Source organism: Cebidichthys violaceus, unplaced genomic scaffold, assembly GCF_023349555.1.
Source record: "Cebidichthys violaceus isolate CVI_PGR_0920_01 unplaced genomic scaffold, fCebVio1.0.p SCAF_23, whole genome shotgun sequence".
NCBI lineage: Eukaryota > Metazoa > Chordata > Actinopteri > Perciformes > Stichaeidae > Cebidichthys > Cebidichthys violaceus.
The window spans coordinates 309303-323398 of NW_027176406.1; the positions used below are offsets into that span (position 1 = coordinate 309303).

At 44.1% G+C, this 14096-nt stretch overlaps 1 protein-coding gene across 1 annotated transcript; it reads left to right on the forward strand.

Annotated features, from left to right (window-relative positions):
* ldlra (low density lipoprotein receptor a) lies at positions 1-10925 on the forward strand. The gene is made up of 18 exons (XM_068719140.1): positions 1-245; positions 2800-2925; positions 3037-3159; positions 3317-3697; positions 3786-3908; positions 3999-4121; positions 4236-4355; positions 4596-4721; positions 5139-5310; positions 5396-5623; positions 5763-5881; positions 5985-6124; positions 6248-6389; positions 6806-6943; positions 7046-7411; positions 7569-7646; positions 7752-7915; positions 8031-10925. The coding sequence occupies exons 1-18, from the start codon at positions 206-208 to the stop codon at positions 8085-8087; spliced, it is 2766 nt and encodes a 921-aa protein (XP_068575241.1). The 5' UTR covers positions 1-205; the 3' UTR covers positions 8088-10925.
* The last annotated feature ends 3171 nt before the right edge of the window (positions 10926-14096 follow it).

The following is a 14096-nucleotide window of genomic DNA, read 5'->3' on the forward strand; positions in this document are numbered from 1 at the left end:
CTGAGCATCCCTCCCCTGACCTTCCAGCGCGAGCATCTCTAAATTACAGCAGGAGGCGACGACGAGAGCCTTTTTTTTTCTTTTTTTTGCATCTCCACCGGTGTCCAAACAGCACTCCACATCTCTGAGCGTGTCACAATAACTCCCTCCAGACACAGCCAGCAGGAGTCAGGTGTAGAAGCGTCTTCCAGTGCGGCTGGAAAACATGCCACTGTTGTTGTTTCTCCTCTGCTCCCTTGTTCAAAGTAAGTTCAATGTTTTTAACTTGAGCATTGATGGATGTATTTATTTTGCCTGAAACACATGTGAAACAAATAAAGCTTGATGTTGTTTGATAGACCTATATATTTATATAGCGTTAGAAATAAGATTCAGTCCGTGTGTGTTTAAATTGCCCACTCCTCTGACAGCACCGGATGCAAGGTGATGAGGGGGGGGTGCAATTATTCACAGAATGTAGGTCAAATCTCTCGCTCCAACGATGAATGTTTCACCCGACCTCAGCCTCGTAATTTCCTATAATTTGAAATCCTCTCTCTATTAGTCATCATGATTTTATTTTATTTTTAAATGGCTTACAGTTGTATATTTTATCTTTTTTTAAATTTCTGTTATCCTCGCCGGCTTTTGAATGGCGCTGCATGTTTTTTTGGTTGTGCCTTTCATTCAGTGGCGCTCAACTCGCAGCAGGTTCCTGCAGCCAATGAGGTTCGAGCAGTGTGAATACTGTCAGTGTGTGTAGATGTCAAGCGGGGTTTCTGAAAAGCCGGTTTTTTGGAAGCTGTTGCCATTCATAATGTGGGACTTGGCGCCGTTTGCATTTTAATCACTGTAAAAAAAAAGAAATTGCATCATGGGAACAGTTTTTTTGCTAGCATTATTCCCCCTATATGATGCAATATCCAGCCTGTTTGCACGAGGCTCTGTCTCCCATCGAGCTTCACCTGAAACGCCCTGGTGGAAACGAATGGGAAGCCCTCCAACTCATCCTCCAATGCAGACATGGTCTTCAGCCAGCATTCCTCCACTTTTGGTTGCAAGCCTGAGCCGATGTGAAGTCACCGTCAGACCTGTTTGACCATGTGTGTCGGTTTTGGGAAAATGGTGAGACGTGCTGGAACTGGTTGGTTGTCACCCCAGTCACATACCAGTTACATGTCGAACACTGGAACGTGTGCTGAAATACTCCCACACGCTTTTTGGAAAAGACAGGACTTTATTTGAGGAAAAATTCAAAGTGATCCCTTATTTCTTGTAATGGTTTTAATCTCGCACCGATGATGGTGGTGGGGGGGGTCAACTTTCTGACCGCTAGGTATTGCTCCAAAATGATTTAGTACAGGCAGTTTCCTGTCGCTCTTTCTGCCAATCACATCATGTCCAATCAATAAGACACGCAAACACACACCGGGCACATTTGTTGTTTCCCCCAGCGTGGATTTGGACTCAATCAATAACGCTGCCATTTGGTCCGGGTTGTCTCTCAAGGACTGACCTCTACTGAACATTTTAAGTAAACAACCAACGTGAACTTGGGTCTGGGTGATGTGTCATCGCTTTCAGGATATGGGAGCCGATCTATAAAGTAAAAAGCTCCACCGTTCAGGGAAATTGAGGTTAGAGTTAAACCATTCCAGTGTTTTCCACTGTTTTACCCACAAGGATATCCCTGTGATAACACCAGGTTTGTCAACGTGAAACCGACGACTATCTTTATGGCAAGCCCTTTCACAAGAAGCCATAAACACATGATTGGCTTAACAGCTAGTAGTAGATTTACTTCACAGCCGCTGTAATCTGACCGTCCGGAGTCATTCGGAATCGTATAAAAATACTACAACATCTCCTCAAGTTTTAGTAGAAGAAATAAAGCCTCTCCTTGTTTAAACAAAGCATCATCTATGACTGATGGCACCAGAGGCTTGACTTCACCGGAAAGCTGTTATGATTTACTGTGCTGTCAGCCATGCATGATTTATGATTTGTCTTTTCCCCCATCCAATCTCATAAGGCACTATCTTATGAAAATGTAAATACTTAGACATAAATACTTAATTGGAATTTAAAAGAAAAATCTACTCTATGATGGCTGCTAAATGCCTAGGTGCTGCTGGTAAACACCTCCCTCCGCCCCATTTCAGAAACAGGTAGCCATTCGGGAGTTTGGAGCCCCCCCCCCCCCAGGGGCCGGAGGGTTAGGAATGAGGAATGGTCCCTAGTACCTTTTCATGACGTGCTGTCTCTCTGATGTACAGTCTAATTGCTCCTTCTGGTTCAGTGGCTTCATCTGGTCCATAAAAGATGGGGGGTTGGGAGGGCCACTCTGTGTCTTCAGCGTTCAAACTCACTCCTAAGGAGGTGTTTTCTAGCCAGCAGACTGGAAAATGAGATTTCTATTGTGTATTACTTGGCATATTGGCAGCGCCCTGATAAAGGCTGATAAATGCAGGCTTACGAACAGAGAGTGTCCCTGTTTGACTCGCGGTTTAACCATTCATCTGCCCCAGTTAAACAAGTACCAACAGGCACCTGTGTGTGTCATGCCAGATTGCATAACGACAATTCCCCAAATTCCCATCAGCCTCAGCTGCGCTTTGTTTAGTCTTATAAACAGTGTATGGTTTAGTTCTAAGTAGCAAATGTTAGCATGCTAACACGCTAAACCAAGATGGTAAACATTATACCTGCTAAACATCAGCGTGCTCACATTTTTTCACATTTTGTATTGGCCCCTGATAGATGATAACTAAAACATTGGCCCTTTTAGCTGAGCTGTGTGTTTATATCTGTCTGTCGTAGACGCATGGGCAACATGTGGAACCAATCAGTTCCAGTGTGGGAACGAGAAATGCATCACGGTCAGATGGGTGTGTGACGGCACAGACGACTGCGGAGACGACACCGATGAACTTCCTGGTACCTGCAGTGAGTATCACGACGCGAGGATGGACTTGTGATCCCTTTGCGTACCTTTCCATCCGTCAGTGTGACGAATGCATAGTCCTCAGTTAACCTTTCTGCGTATGTCACTTCCAGTGGCCAAAACATGTAGGCCGACAGAGTTCCGCTGCGCGGATCGCCTGAACCAGTGCATACCGAGCACCTGGCACTGTGATGGAAAATCTGACTGCGAGAATGGAGCTGATGAAGAGAGCTGTGGTAAGCCGAGTTAACTACAGGCTGTCTTTCTGCTTCCTTAATCATATGTGATTTATCTTCTTCTATTGCACTCTAGAATCCACAGCCTCCATCATTTCCTTCCTCCCCTGCTCTGAAGTGATTTCCCACGCTCTGTCGTGTCTCCTTTCTCTCTCAGCGCCGAAGCGGTGCCTGGACGGCGAGTTCCGCTGCGGTAATGGCCAGTGCGTGTCGTCGTCCTTCGTGTGCGACGACGAGACGGACTGCGACGACGGCAGCGACGAGGCCTCCTGCCCACCCGCCACCTGCAGCGCTACTTCCTTCCAGTGCAACAACAGTGTCTGTGTACCCCGCCTGTGGGCCTGCGACGGCGACGCCGACTGCTCCGACGGCTCGGACGAGTGGCCCCAGAGCTGCGGCACGACGGCGGAGGGCTCTGCTCCCGCTCATCAGTGCTCATCGCTGGAGTTCCGATGCGGCAACGGGGACTGCATCCACAGCAGCTGGAAGTGCGACGGTGGAACCGACTGCCCCGATCGATCAGACGAAGCCGACTGTGGTAAGCGTGCGGAATCGTCTCCTCCTCTTGGCTGTCGCCTTTCGAGTCATCGCCTCTTGTGCTCACATGTCGGCCTTTTGCTCCCCAGCACATTCCACCTGCCGCCCCGATGAGTTTGAATGCGGCGATGGCACTTGCATCCACGGCAGCCACCAGTGCAACCATCAGTACGACTGCCGGGACATGAGCGACGAAACGGGCTGCGTCAATGGTACCAATCTCCTCCCTCACCCTCATGATCCAGCCGAACGCAAAACCTCTAGTCTGTGTGGTCTGTATAACTGAATCTTTTGTTCCACAGCGACCCACTGTGATGGCCCGAGCAGGTTCAAGTGCCGCAGTGGGGAATGCATAAGCATGGAGAAGGTGTGTGACAGGCAGCGTGATTGCAGGGATTGGTCAGATGAGCCTCTTAGGGATTGTGGTGAGTACAGAGGCCTCTCATCCAACAACTCTCAGTTTAATTACTACTTTTATGTATTTAATGAGGGTGTCTGCAGCCTCAGAAAAGAATAATTTTTCATGTTCTCCCCTGCAGGCTCCAACGAGTGCCTGTACAACAACGGCGGTTGCTCTCATATTTGCAATGACCTGAAGATCGGCTACGAGTGCCTGTGTCCCGCTGGGTATCGCCTGCTTGAGAAAAAGCGCTGTGAAGGTAATACCCTGCCAAACAAAAAATAAATAGTCACTTGAATGATTTATGTCCTCACTTCGGTTAGATTAACAAAGGATGTTGCTAGATGTCGATAGAGGTTACTCTGACACAACCTTTTCCATGTCACCGTCTGTGCTGCCAGATCAAGAAGGATCCAATAATTGTTATGGACACAATGACTCAGCATCCTTTTTTGCGTGTGTTGTTTCAAAAACATTTCCCTCTCTTCTTTGAATCCAGATATCGACGAGTGCGCCAACCCTGACACCTGCAGCCAGATTTGCATCAACCAGATCGGCAGTTACAAATGCCAGTGCGAGGAAGGTTACCAAGTCGACCCAGCAACCAAAGCCTGCAAGGCCATCGGTGAGTATCAGCGCTCAGTGTTCTTTCAACGGTGTTTGTTACATGACTACTAGTTTGATGTTCGAAGATGGTGAATAGCCTCACGTGCATGAAGATAATTCATTTAACTCCCTCATATGTTCCTACTGTGGATTAAAGAGGATGAACCATGGACCCCTATTTGTTGAAGCAGTATCTCAGCTTTAGGCCTTAGAGTGGGTGTTTCCCATGGCAAAGGTTGACTGACATTTGAGACCCGGTGGAGCCAACCTCTCAGCTTCCACGGTGCTCTACTAACTGGGGCACGTCTCAGATCTGTATAGCCTAGAAACGATGAAACAAGATGGTTCCCTTGATGGTGTTAGCTATCAGCTGTTAGCAGTTGAAAACATTTCCATGAAATGACTAACAACTCACCTGTCCACTCTGATTTTGTAGGTACAATAGCCTACCTTTTCTTCACCAACCGCCATGAAGTCAGAAAGATGACTTTGGACAAGAGTGAATACACCAGAGTAATCCCCCGTCTAAAGAACGCCGTGGCTCTGGACATGAACATGGCCGCCAAAGAGATCTACTGGTCGGACATCTCCCAGAAGAAGATCTACAGGTGTGCGAGAATGACCCCAGAATGAAGGTAGCGTTTCTGTGTCCTCTGCTCCGGCTTGACGCCAGCTCTCCACCTGTCATTCCAGAACTCCGGCGGACTCGGCCGAAGACCCCGCTCAGCACAGCGTGGTGATCGGCAGCGACATTGAGGCTCCGGAAGGCATCGCTTTCGACTGGATCCACGGTAACCTGTACTGGACCGACAGCGTTCGCAGCACCATCTCCGTCGTAACTGCTGACGGTGGCCGCCGCAAGACTCTCTTCCACCAAGACTTGTCCAAACCTCGCGCTATTGTGATCGACCCCCACAACAAGTAAGTCTAATAGCACTAGTAGAAAGTTCAGTAATGCCTAAATCCTTCCTAGACTCTCTTTTTTTTCCATTCTTTGTACGGACTTAATTTATGTATTTATGGCTGTATTTTGACTCACAACATGTCTGTGTCCTCCCAGCTTCATTTACTGGACAGACTGGGGGAATCCCGCTAAGATTGAGAAGGCGGGTCTTAACGGAGTAGACCGCACCGCTCTGGTCACTGACAACATTGAGTGGCCAAATGGAATTACACTTGGTAAAGCCTCTGGTTGCAAGTTGTTTTTTTAACTATTCACATGGATGACAGTGGTCTGACCAGTTGACCCTTCCCCCTCCCCCTTGCCTGCTTCCTCCCCCAGACCTGTTGAACCAGCGGCTCTACTGGGTGGACTCTAAGCTGCACACCCTCTCCAGTATCGACGCGCAGGGCGGTGGTCGACGCACCCTCATCATCGACGAACACAAGCTGGCTCACCCGCTGAGCCTCACTGTGTTTGAGGTACCACCCAATAAACTTTGTTACACACAAACCCGGAGCCGCGTACTCCTCATCGCTACTACTTTGTCCCCGTAGTCTCTGAAAATGCTCAAGCTTTGTTTGTTTTTTAAAAATTTATTTTAGGAGAGAGTGTTCTGGACAGACGCCAGCAACAATGCCATCTTCAGTGCAAACAGGCTGACGGGTGATGACATCACACCAGTGGCAGAGCACCTCTCATCACCGGATGACATTATTCTCTACCACAACCTCAAACAACCCGCTGGTAAGAGGCACCACTGCCACACACTGTTCAGGAATGTGTTCACATATCAGATCATTATTGAACTTTTTTTATTGAATATTGAATTTTGGCCGAACATTGTCGTTTGCTGCCAATGTGACGGAGGTTCCTCCCTGGCAACAGCTGTATAACATGCACTGGTTTGGGTTACAGTGGCAAGATGTATGAGTGTCCGAACTCATAATGGTCACTATAGACTGTATCTGGGAAATAACCATGAAAATATCACAGATCAAATCAGTGGCTTTGAAGGAATAGTTCAAAGTTTTGTGAAATAGACGTATTCTTGCTGAAGGTTTGATGAGAAGATGGATCCCACTCTCACTCTCTGATAATGGCTTCATAACATGTAAAGCGCTTAAATTATAGTAAAATTGTTATCTTCTTTTCCATTGCAGGGAGGGATTGGTGCCAGGTATCCGGTTGTGAATTCTTGTGCCTGGCAGCTCCTCAAGTGGGCAGACATCCCCCCAAATACACCTGTGTCTGTCCAGATAACATGATGTTGGCCAGGAATATGAGGACATGTGTACCTGGTATGTAAAATCTTAATTTGTGTCATTAAATTAGACATTTTCATTAGTTCAAGCGCTCTTATTTCTGACTCTCACTCCTCCTCCTTTGTTTTTGTTCACCAGCTGTGCCAACACCTGCAGCTCCCGTGCAGCCTCTAGTGTCAGATACCGACCCCCCTCCTCAGCCACCAGAGCCATCCAGCACCACACCTAAGCCCCGGGTCCACACCACACCTAAGCCCCAGGTCCACACCACACCTAAGCCCCAGGTCCACACCACACCTAAGCCCCAGGTCCACACCACACCTAAGCCCCAGGTCCGTACCACCACAGTGCCCATAGTTATCACCAGCCCTGCGGCCAGGCCAGTGCCACGCAGCATCAAGCCTCCTGTAAGGACCACCACACCTGAACCAAGGACCCCGTCACCCCAGCACTTGAACCCTAAAATACCCAAGACCACCACGGGGGCTCCGGTCACCTCTCCAGGCAAGTACCATAATGGTGACCATTAAATGGCCATTGACCATTTCACAGAGTTTGTTATATTTGAGTGCATTGTCCTCAGCTCTGACATAGAATGTGTACAGTGCAGGTCAGCTCTGTGTATCATTAACTCCTCTTCTGGTGTTTACCTCTCCCTCAGATTTCAGACATGGACCTGGAGCTGTACCCAACTCCGCCTCGCCCACCCCGACAGCTCTGCATATTGCGTTGCCTCTGGGTGAGTTGCTTTTGGCAGCTGCTGCAAAGGCGGCTCCCTCGCAGTAAATACAATGAGCGTTGAGCATCATGTCTCACCTCTCTCACCTGTATCTGCCTCATGTAGTGATCGTTTGCCTGGTGGCTGTTGGTGGCATGCTGCTGTGGAGGAACTACAGGCTGAAGAACACCAACACCATTCACTTTGACAACCCTGTCTATCAGAAAACCACCGAGGACCAGGTGCACATTTGGAGGAGCCACAGCCCTGATGGTTACTCCTACCCAAAAGTGAGTTCAGTCTCACCGTCTACAGTTCAACCTGAATTTAGTACACGTTGTTGCAATCAGTACAAACGGGCTTCAATGTTTCATCTGACATGCTTCTTATTTGCTGTCCTTTCAGAGACAAGTTGTGAGCGTGGATGAAGAGGCAGACAATCCAGTCTTCACAGAAAACTGAAAAAAATAGCGGAGTGGAAAGAAGAGCCTCAATGATAAGCTACCTTGGATATCCTTTTTGTATTATTTTTTTTTTAACTCACACAGCACAAAGATATGGAAGTCAAAGCCAGGATCAGAACCACTATATCCTCACAGACAGTGGAAAAAAACAGAGCGAAACATTATTTTCAGGTTGCACATTTTTTCCCCCCCATTAGGTTGACAATCCATTCCTAACCAAATCATACCAAATCAGCAGTTGATGGATTCCTCAATCGAATGTTTTTTTTTTACCTCGTTATCCCAAGTGTGACTCTGATGATGCAGCTACAGAACTGTGTCACTGACACACAGTGACTTGTTTTTCATGCATCAGTTTAACTGAGCTCATTTAATGCAACTTATAATTCCCTCTAATGTGTGTAAGGTACACACACGAGTCTTGTAAATATGACTGTTTTTCTTTTTCTTTTTAATGGAACGTTATCAAAACTTTTGAAAATTTGCTTTTTTTTTGGGCCTCTCATGTCTGTGTGGTAAATATAGAGCTACCACAAGCAGATAGTTGGCTTAGATTAGCTCATAGACTGTAAGCAGGGGGAAACAGCTAGCCATGTGAGAATTGTACTTTTAAGGCTTTTTTGCTGAGGTGTGTTTTTTTTGTACAGAATAAATAAACGAGATATAACATGTTTATTAGGGAGCTTTAGAGATGCTGGTTGGCAGATTGTATTACTTTTGGACAGAGCCAGGTTAACTGTTTACCCTTGTTTCCAAGGTTTTTTTTGTGCTAAGCTAAGCTAACCAGCGGCTGGCTTCATTCACAGATTTAACAAACACACAAGAGTAGTATCAATCTTCTTATCCAACTCTCGACAAGAAGGCAAATAAGTGTATTTCCCAAATTCTTTTACAACTCCTTAAATTATGAAGCTTGAGCCAGGACGCGATTAACTCACTTTAGCATTAGGACTTGTTGCTTATACTCTTTTGTTTTCTGTACGGAACAACAAACAGTATTTAGTGAGCTTCAGAGGTGCTGGTAGGTGGATTTTGTTAGCTGTGCACAGAGCCAGGCTAGCTGTTTCCCTCTTTTTCCAGTCTTTATGCTAAGCTAAACCAAGCTAAGCTAATCTAAGCTAAGAGCGTGGAATCAATCTTTTCATTGAACTGTTCTGCCGAGAAGGCAAGTATATTTCCTCAAACGTGTCTTTGTTTGTCTGGAACAAGAAAACCAGAACATGACAAACACAACACTAGAGCGGATTCAGAGTTGAGCAAACAGAAGGGGAATATCAGCTGATACTAACGACAAATCTCCGAGCCAGTTCAACCAGTGTGACCTCGATAAGTCTCAATAACTTTGACTTTAACACCAGTCTTTGCCTCAGTAGTGCAGCGAAAATGTCACCCAAAGTGACCTAAAGACAATGCTTCTTTGTTAGCCGCAAAGAATGCACACTGTGTCAGTGCCTTGCTTTACACTGTGCTCTGTGATAGCCCTCAGATTTCACATACCACAATGTGGTCACAACACAACGTTCCTCAGCAGCTGCCTGTTGTTTTGAGAGTTCCTCCGAAAACTTTTTCAGCATTCTCTTGATTTATGATCATCTGTCTGAGCACTGGAGGGACATCTTTAGAATTTCCACTCCTATGCCCCTCTGGGGGGAAGACCAGTGGGTTCCTCGAAAGACTAAAAGGCTTTGCTGCAACCACGTGTTTACAGTGGGGCCGTGTCTTATGCTCCGTGCCGTGGCACGTGTATATTTACAACCTCCCTCAGGACCACATCTTGAACTTGCCTCCAGCATTCCTGACGAAAGAAAGCCATGTGCCCTATCGTGGTTTTAAAAAAATAGTTCTCACCAGCTTTTTGAGCTCCTTTATTTCATCGCTGACAAATGTGTGCCTTTTTAATGACATATGTTCATGTTGGTGCTATTTAACTCAGTGGATTTGTATAAAATCCTCTTCTGTTTACAGTGCATTAATCGAGGGATGTGTGAGTGTTACATTCAGGGTATTGTAACCTCTGGTTACACCCAGCAAAGAGGTTGTTGTAAATGGACTGTACTTGTATTCATTCACTGAGGGAAGAAGGGGTACATGCCACCTGCCCATCAGACTATCTACATTCACACACCGTAGGCTCAGCTACGGGAGCAATTCTGGGGTTAAGAGTCTTGCTCAAGGACACATCGACATGCGACTAGCGGTGGGGATCGAACCGCCGATCCTCTGATTGAAGGACGACCCTGCTCTCCACTTAATCACAGCCACCATGTGATGTGGATTAATTAATGGATTAATAGAAATCCTTCACAAGTGAAGCTGTATATAGTGTCATTTTACAGTCGCCGACTCACAGTGCAGATTAAGTGTGTAAATATAGTGTTCATAAATGTAAATATTTGTTCTTAACTGTTTTTTTTTGTTTTTGCTTTTGGTAATATCAATATTTTAAACATTTTCTGTATATAAATAAATGTTTCTATTTATTTTAGAATCACTACTGTCTGGGTTCAGTTTTTGACTCATTCCTGAATTTACTTAAATGCATAACTTGTTGACATGAGTTAGCTAGTTACTAAACTAAATGTTCTTGTGAATTCTCCCCTAAAGTCAACAGCAAAATGCAGTCGTACCACTAGAAACTGTCCATGTTTAGGTTGATTTGTTCAAGTTAGCATCGTAGGCTACCCGGAGAGGCACAAGCTGGATGTTTCAACAATTTATTCATTACTTTTTGCTAAATATTGTGACTGTTTCTCAACTACCTTTATCTAACTGTTGTGACTGTTTATCTCCTCAACACATATGTGGATATATTTTTTAATAAATTGCAATTTTTTTAGTTGTGTTGGTTGAATTAGCTCAGCTTTCCACATTACCCATGGTGCCTGCAGCAGTACCCTCTGGGGTTCAAGTACCTGCAGTTAGGAGGTACTGCCTTATATAATGTAACAGTGTACAGAGTAAGAGACTGGTTGTTTATTTGAACCTATTTTTTTCTATCCATTTCAGTTTAGCAGATCTCATGAGATATGGTTGTGATTTATTTGTCAATTGTTCAGAAATGTCTTTCCGGTACTGTTTAGATATTATTGGCACTTTTTTCCCTTTAATTCTAGGTTGTGCAAAGCCATACTTTCCCTCTCTGTTTTTTCATCATGTGTGGCTGAAATGCTGAGTTCTGTATGTGGCAGATAAAAGGTTTTGAATAATGTACGGCAGCATGTTCCACTGTTTTCATCCAACATCTTTGGTATGTAGACATGGCAGTAAACGTGAAGTGAGGGTTTGTGTTATTTTTTTTCTCTCTCTCGCTCTCTCCCACTCTTTTTTAAGGGGGGCCACATGTGTTTTTGTAGTTCTGTGGAAGCGAGACCTTCTTCCTAGAAAGTCATGTCATCACAGTGAAAGGCGAAACCAGAGTTTCTTAGAAATCCTCCAACACCGTAAGACCACAGAAAGGAAAAGCAACAACCCTGTGAGTGGGAGAAGGTCTCTGTTTTATTACACAGTTTCACAACAAATTCAAAAGATATTGCAACTCATCTGGAAATTATTTAAAAAAAATGCGTTTCTTATAAACCAACAATGTAGTACAGCTTAGTAAACATGTCCATGAACATTTCGTAATGTTTACATACCATTTGAAATCCATTATTTGCAGTAGCTTTAAGAGTAAGCCACAACGACAGCTGTCTGAGCAGAGAGGGATAACAAGCTGCTTTGTGACTCTGCAGACCTCAGCTCAAACCCACCAACGGTCATGACACGTGCAAAGTTCAAGGCTGAGGAAGAGTGGAAGTGCTGAGCTGAAAAGTATAGTAAATGATGCAGTGACATATGCAGATAAGAAAACAAGCAGCTCATGGCGACTCTCAGATCACTCTCTGGGGAAAATACTGATTGTTAATACAACTATGTCCACCATCAATCAGCGTGAGCAATTCATGAATCCTCACCGATTTTGGACATTCTTTGTCAAAGCAGTAATCGAGACTCCATTTTGTTCTTGTTTGCACGGACCACAGAAAATATCTGTTTTTCAAAGAAAGGTTTCATCATCAATCATTAATTCAAACACAAAGGTCACACACCAGCTGGATCATTCCAGTTACTTTCACAGATGAATGGAATAGAAATTCTGCTGAAGAAGCCATGGAGTGTTTTCTTCTCATGATGTTTTATTCCTTTCAGAGAGAAAGCCTTAACATCCAGTTTCCTGAACACGGTTCTTTCTGATTGCAGTATATTTACTTTTAGGTTCCAGTAACTTTTTACCTGATGTTTAAGACGTGTGAGCTCCCAAAGTGTGAGGATACAACGTCACCGCTCACCTGATAAACAAAACCAATCAGCTGGACCGTCACTGACCTGCTCAGACTACCCCCCCACCCCACGTTTGGGAGGCGCACACTACTCACCAGACATAAGCTGTGCCAATAATAATATTTGATCAAAGCTGCTCATAGAGTGTTTTAGATTTTACTCTCTGAATTCACCCACTCTTATGAGAAGTTAATCACATCCCCTCTAGTTTTATTAAATGTCATAATGTTTGGGATGTAATTTCATGCTTTTATTTGATAGGAAATTATAGTGAATAGGAAAGAGTGAAATGGGGAATGACATGCAGAAAAAGAATAGCAGAATCCTCCAAAATGATGGAATTGAATGATTTATTGTTTTTTATCTGAATTATCCTAATTTGTCTCAAACGTGCCATGTCGCTTTCAATGGTTTTGCCATTATTTTGGAAATATTTGATTTAATACATAAATTCAGGTTTGGGTCGATGATTACGCAGAGATATTCAACTTTTCAAACTACATAACTGTTTTTGTGCTTGATGAGAAAAATCATACATTTTGTCTTGGCAATACTCAAACTAAGCCACCATGTAATAGCATACCGCTTTACAGCTGCTAGCTTATCTGTTTTTGCATCTGTGTATACAACAGCGTCATCTGCATACATTCTCCATTTGTGACACTGTTCTGAAAGATCATTAATAAAATAAAACTGGCTAAATAATAGGGGGCCTAACACTGATCCTTGAGGTACACCCACTGTTCCTGCATCAACAACTCTAAAGCACTGCACCCTGCTAGAGAACAGTAACACCCAAGGCATTTAGAGGAATTGGTCTGTATTGATGTCGTCACCAGCCACATATCTGAGTCACATCAGTCAAGTCACTTTGTTCTGGATCTTGTTCATCCCACACTGCACTAACGGGACATGATGATGAGTAAACATCCAGAAAGTGAATACACAAGCTGACTCACTTTACTAATCAGTAGTATTATTTACCCTTTGTGGGATGTAAGACAAGCAAACACAGTCTGGCATGTTGGCTGCCAATTGAACGAAAAGTAACATTTCTACTTTATTAAAATGTCCAAGTTGTGAGTATTTGTAAACTTTTGGAGCAAGTGTGTATGTCAGTGTAAACTCTGTACTGTATGTGGGTTTATGTTTCCGGAGATCGCTCAATCAATGCCTATTTCTGTTATAACAATAGATACTATTCTTTTGTTTGGGTATTCATTCAATAGTTTTTTTAAAAATACAACATTATAAAAAATACAATAAGAAAGATGAAATAAAACAAAATACTAAATAATTATCAAAAATAGGCATTATCAGACAATAAGAAAAGATTAGAAAAAGATGAAAGTGGAGAATTAATTTGTCTCATATGTTAGATTTTGTTTTTACTGTTTTTATAAGAGCAAGAGTGAGTTTCAATCAAATATAAAAAGTAGAAAAGAAAGAAGCCAACATGTTGTGAATGTTAGAAATAAAACTATTTCCACAATGAAATAAGAAAATTAAGAACATATTCTAGAGATCTGCTTCCGTCTGCCACAGTAGGAAATAACATCATAATGGCGTAAGAGGTAAACAACACGAGCAAACGTCTGACTCGTTGAAATCAGTATTAGCGCGCCCCCTGAAGGACAACGTGTGTAATCTGTGACATATGCACCGGAAACCACGTGGTTCAGCTTTC

Coding starts and splice junctions, on each gene's coding strand:
- ldlra (XM_068719140.1), top strand. CDS start 206: ATGCCACTGTTGTTGTTTCTCCTCTGCTCCCTTGTTCAAA. Junction 7,412..7,568: donor GGCTCCGGTCACCTCTCCAG/GCAAGTACCATA, acceptor CCTCTCCCTCAG/ATTTCAGACATGGACCTGGA. Junction 7,647..7,751: donor GCATATTGCGTTGCCTCTGG/GTGAGTTGCTTT, acceptor TGCCTCATGTAG/TGATCGTTTGCCTGGTGGCT.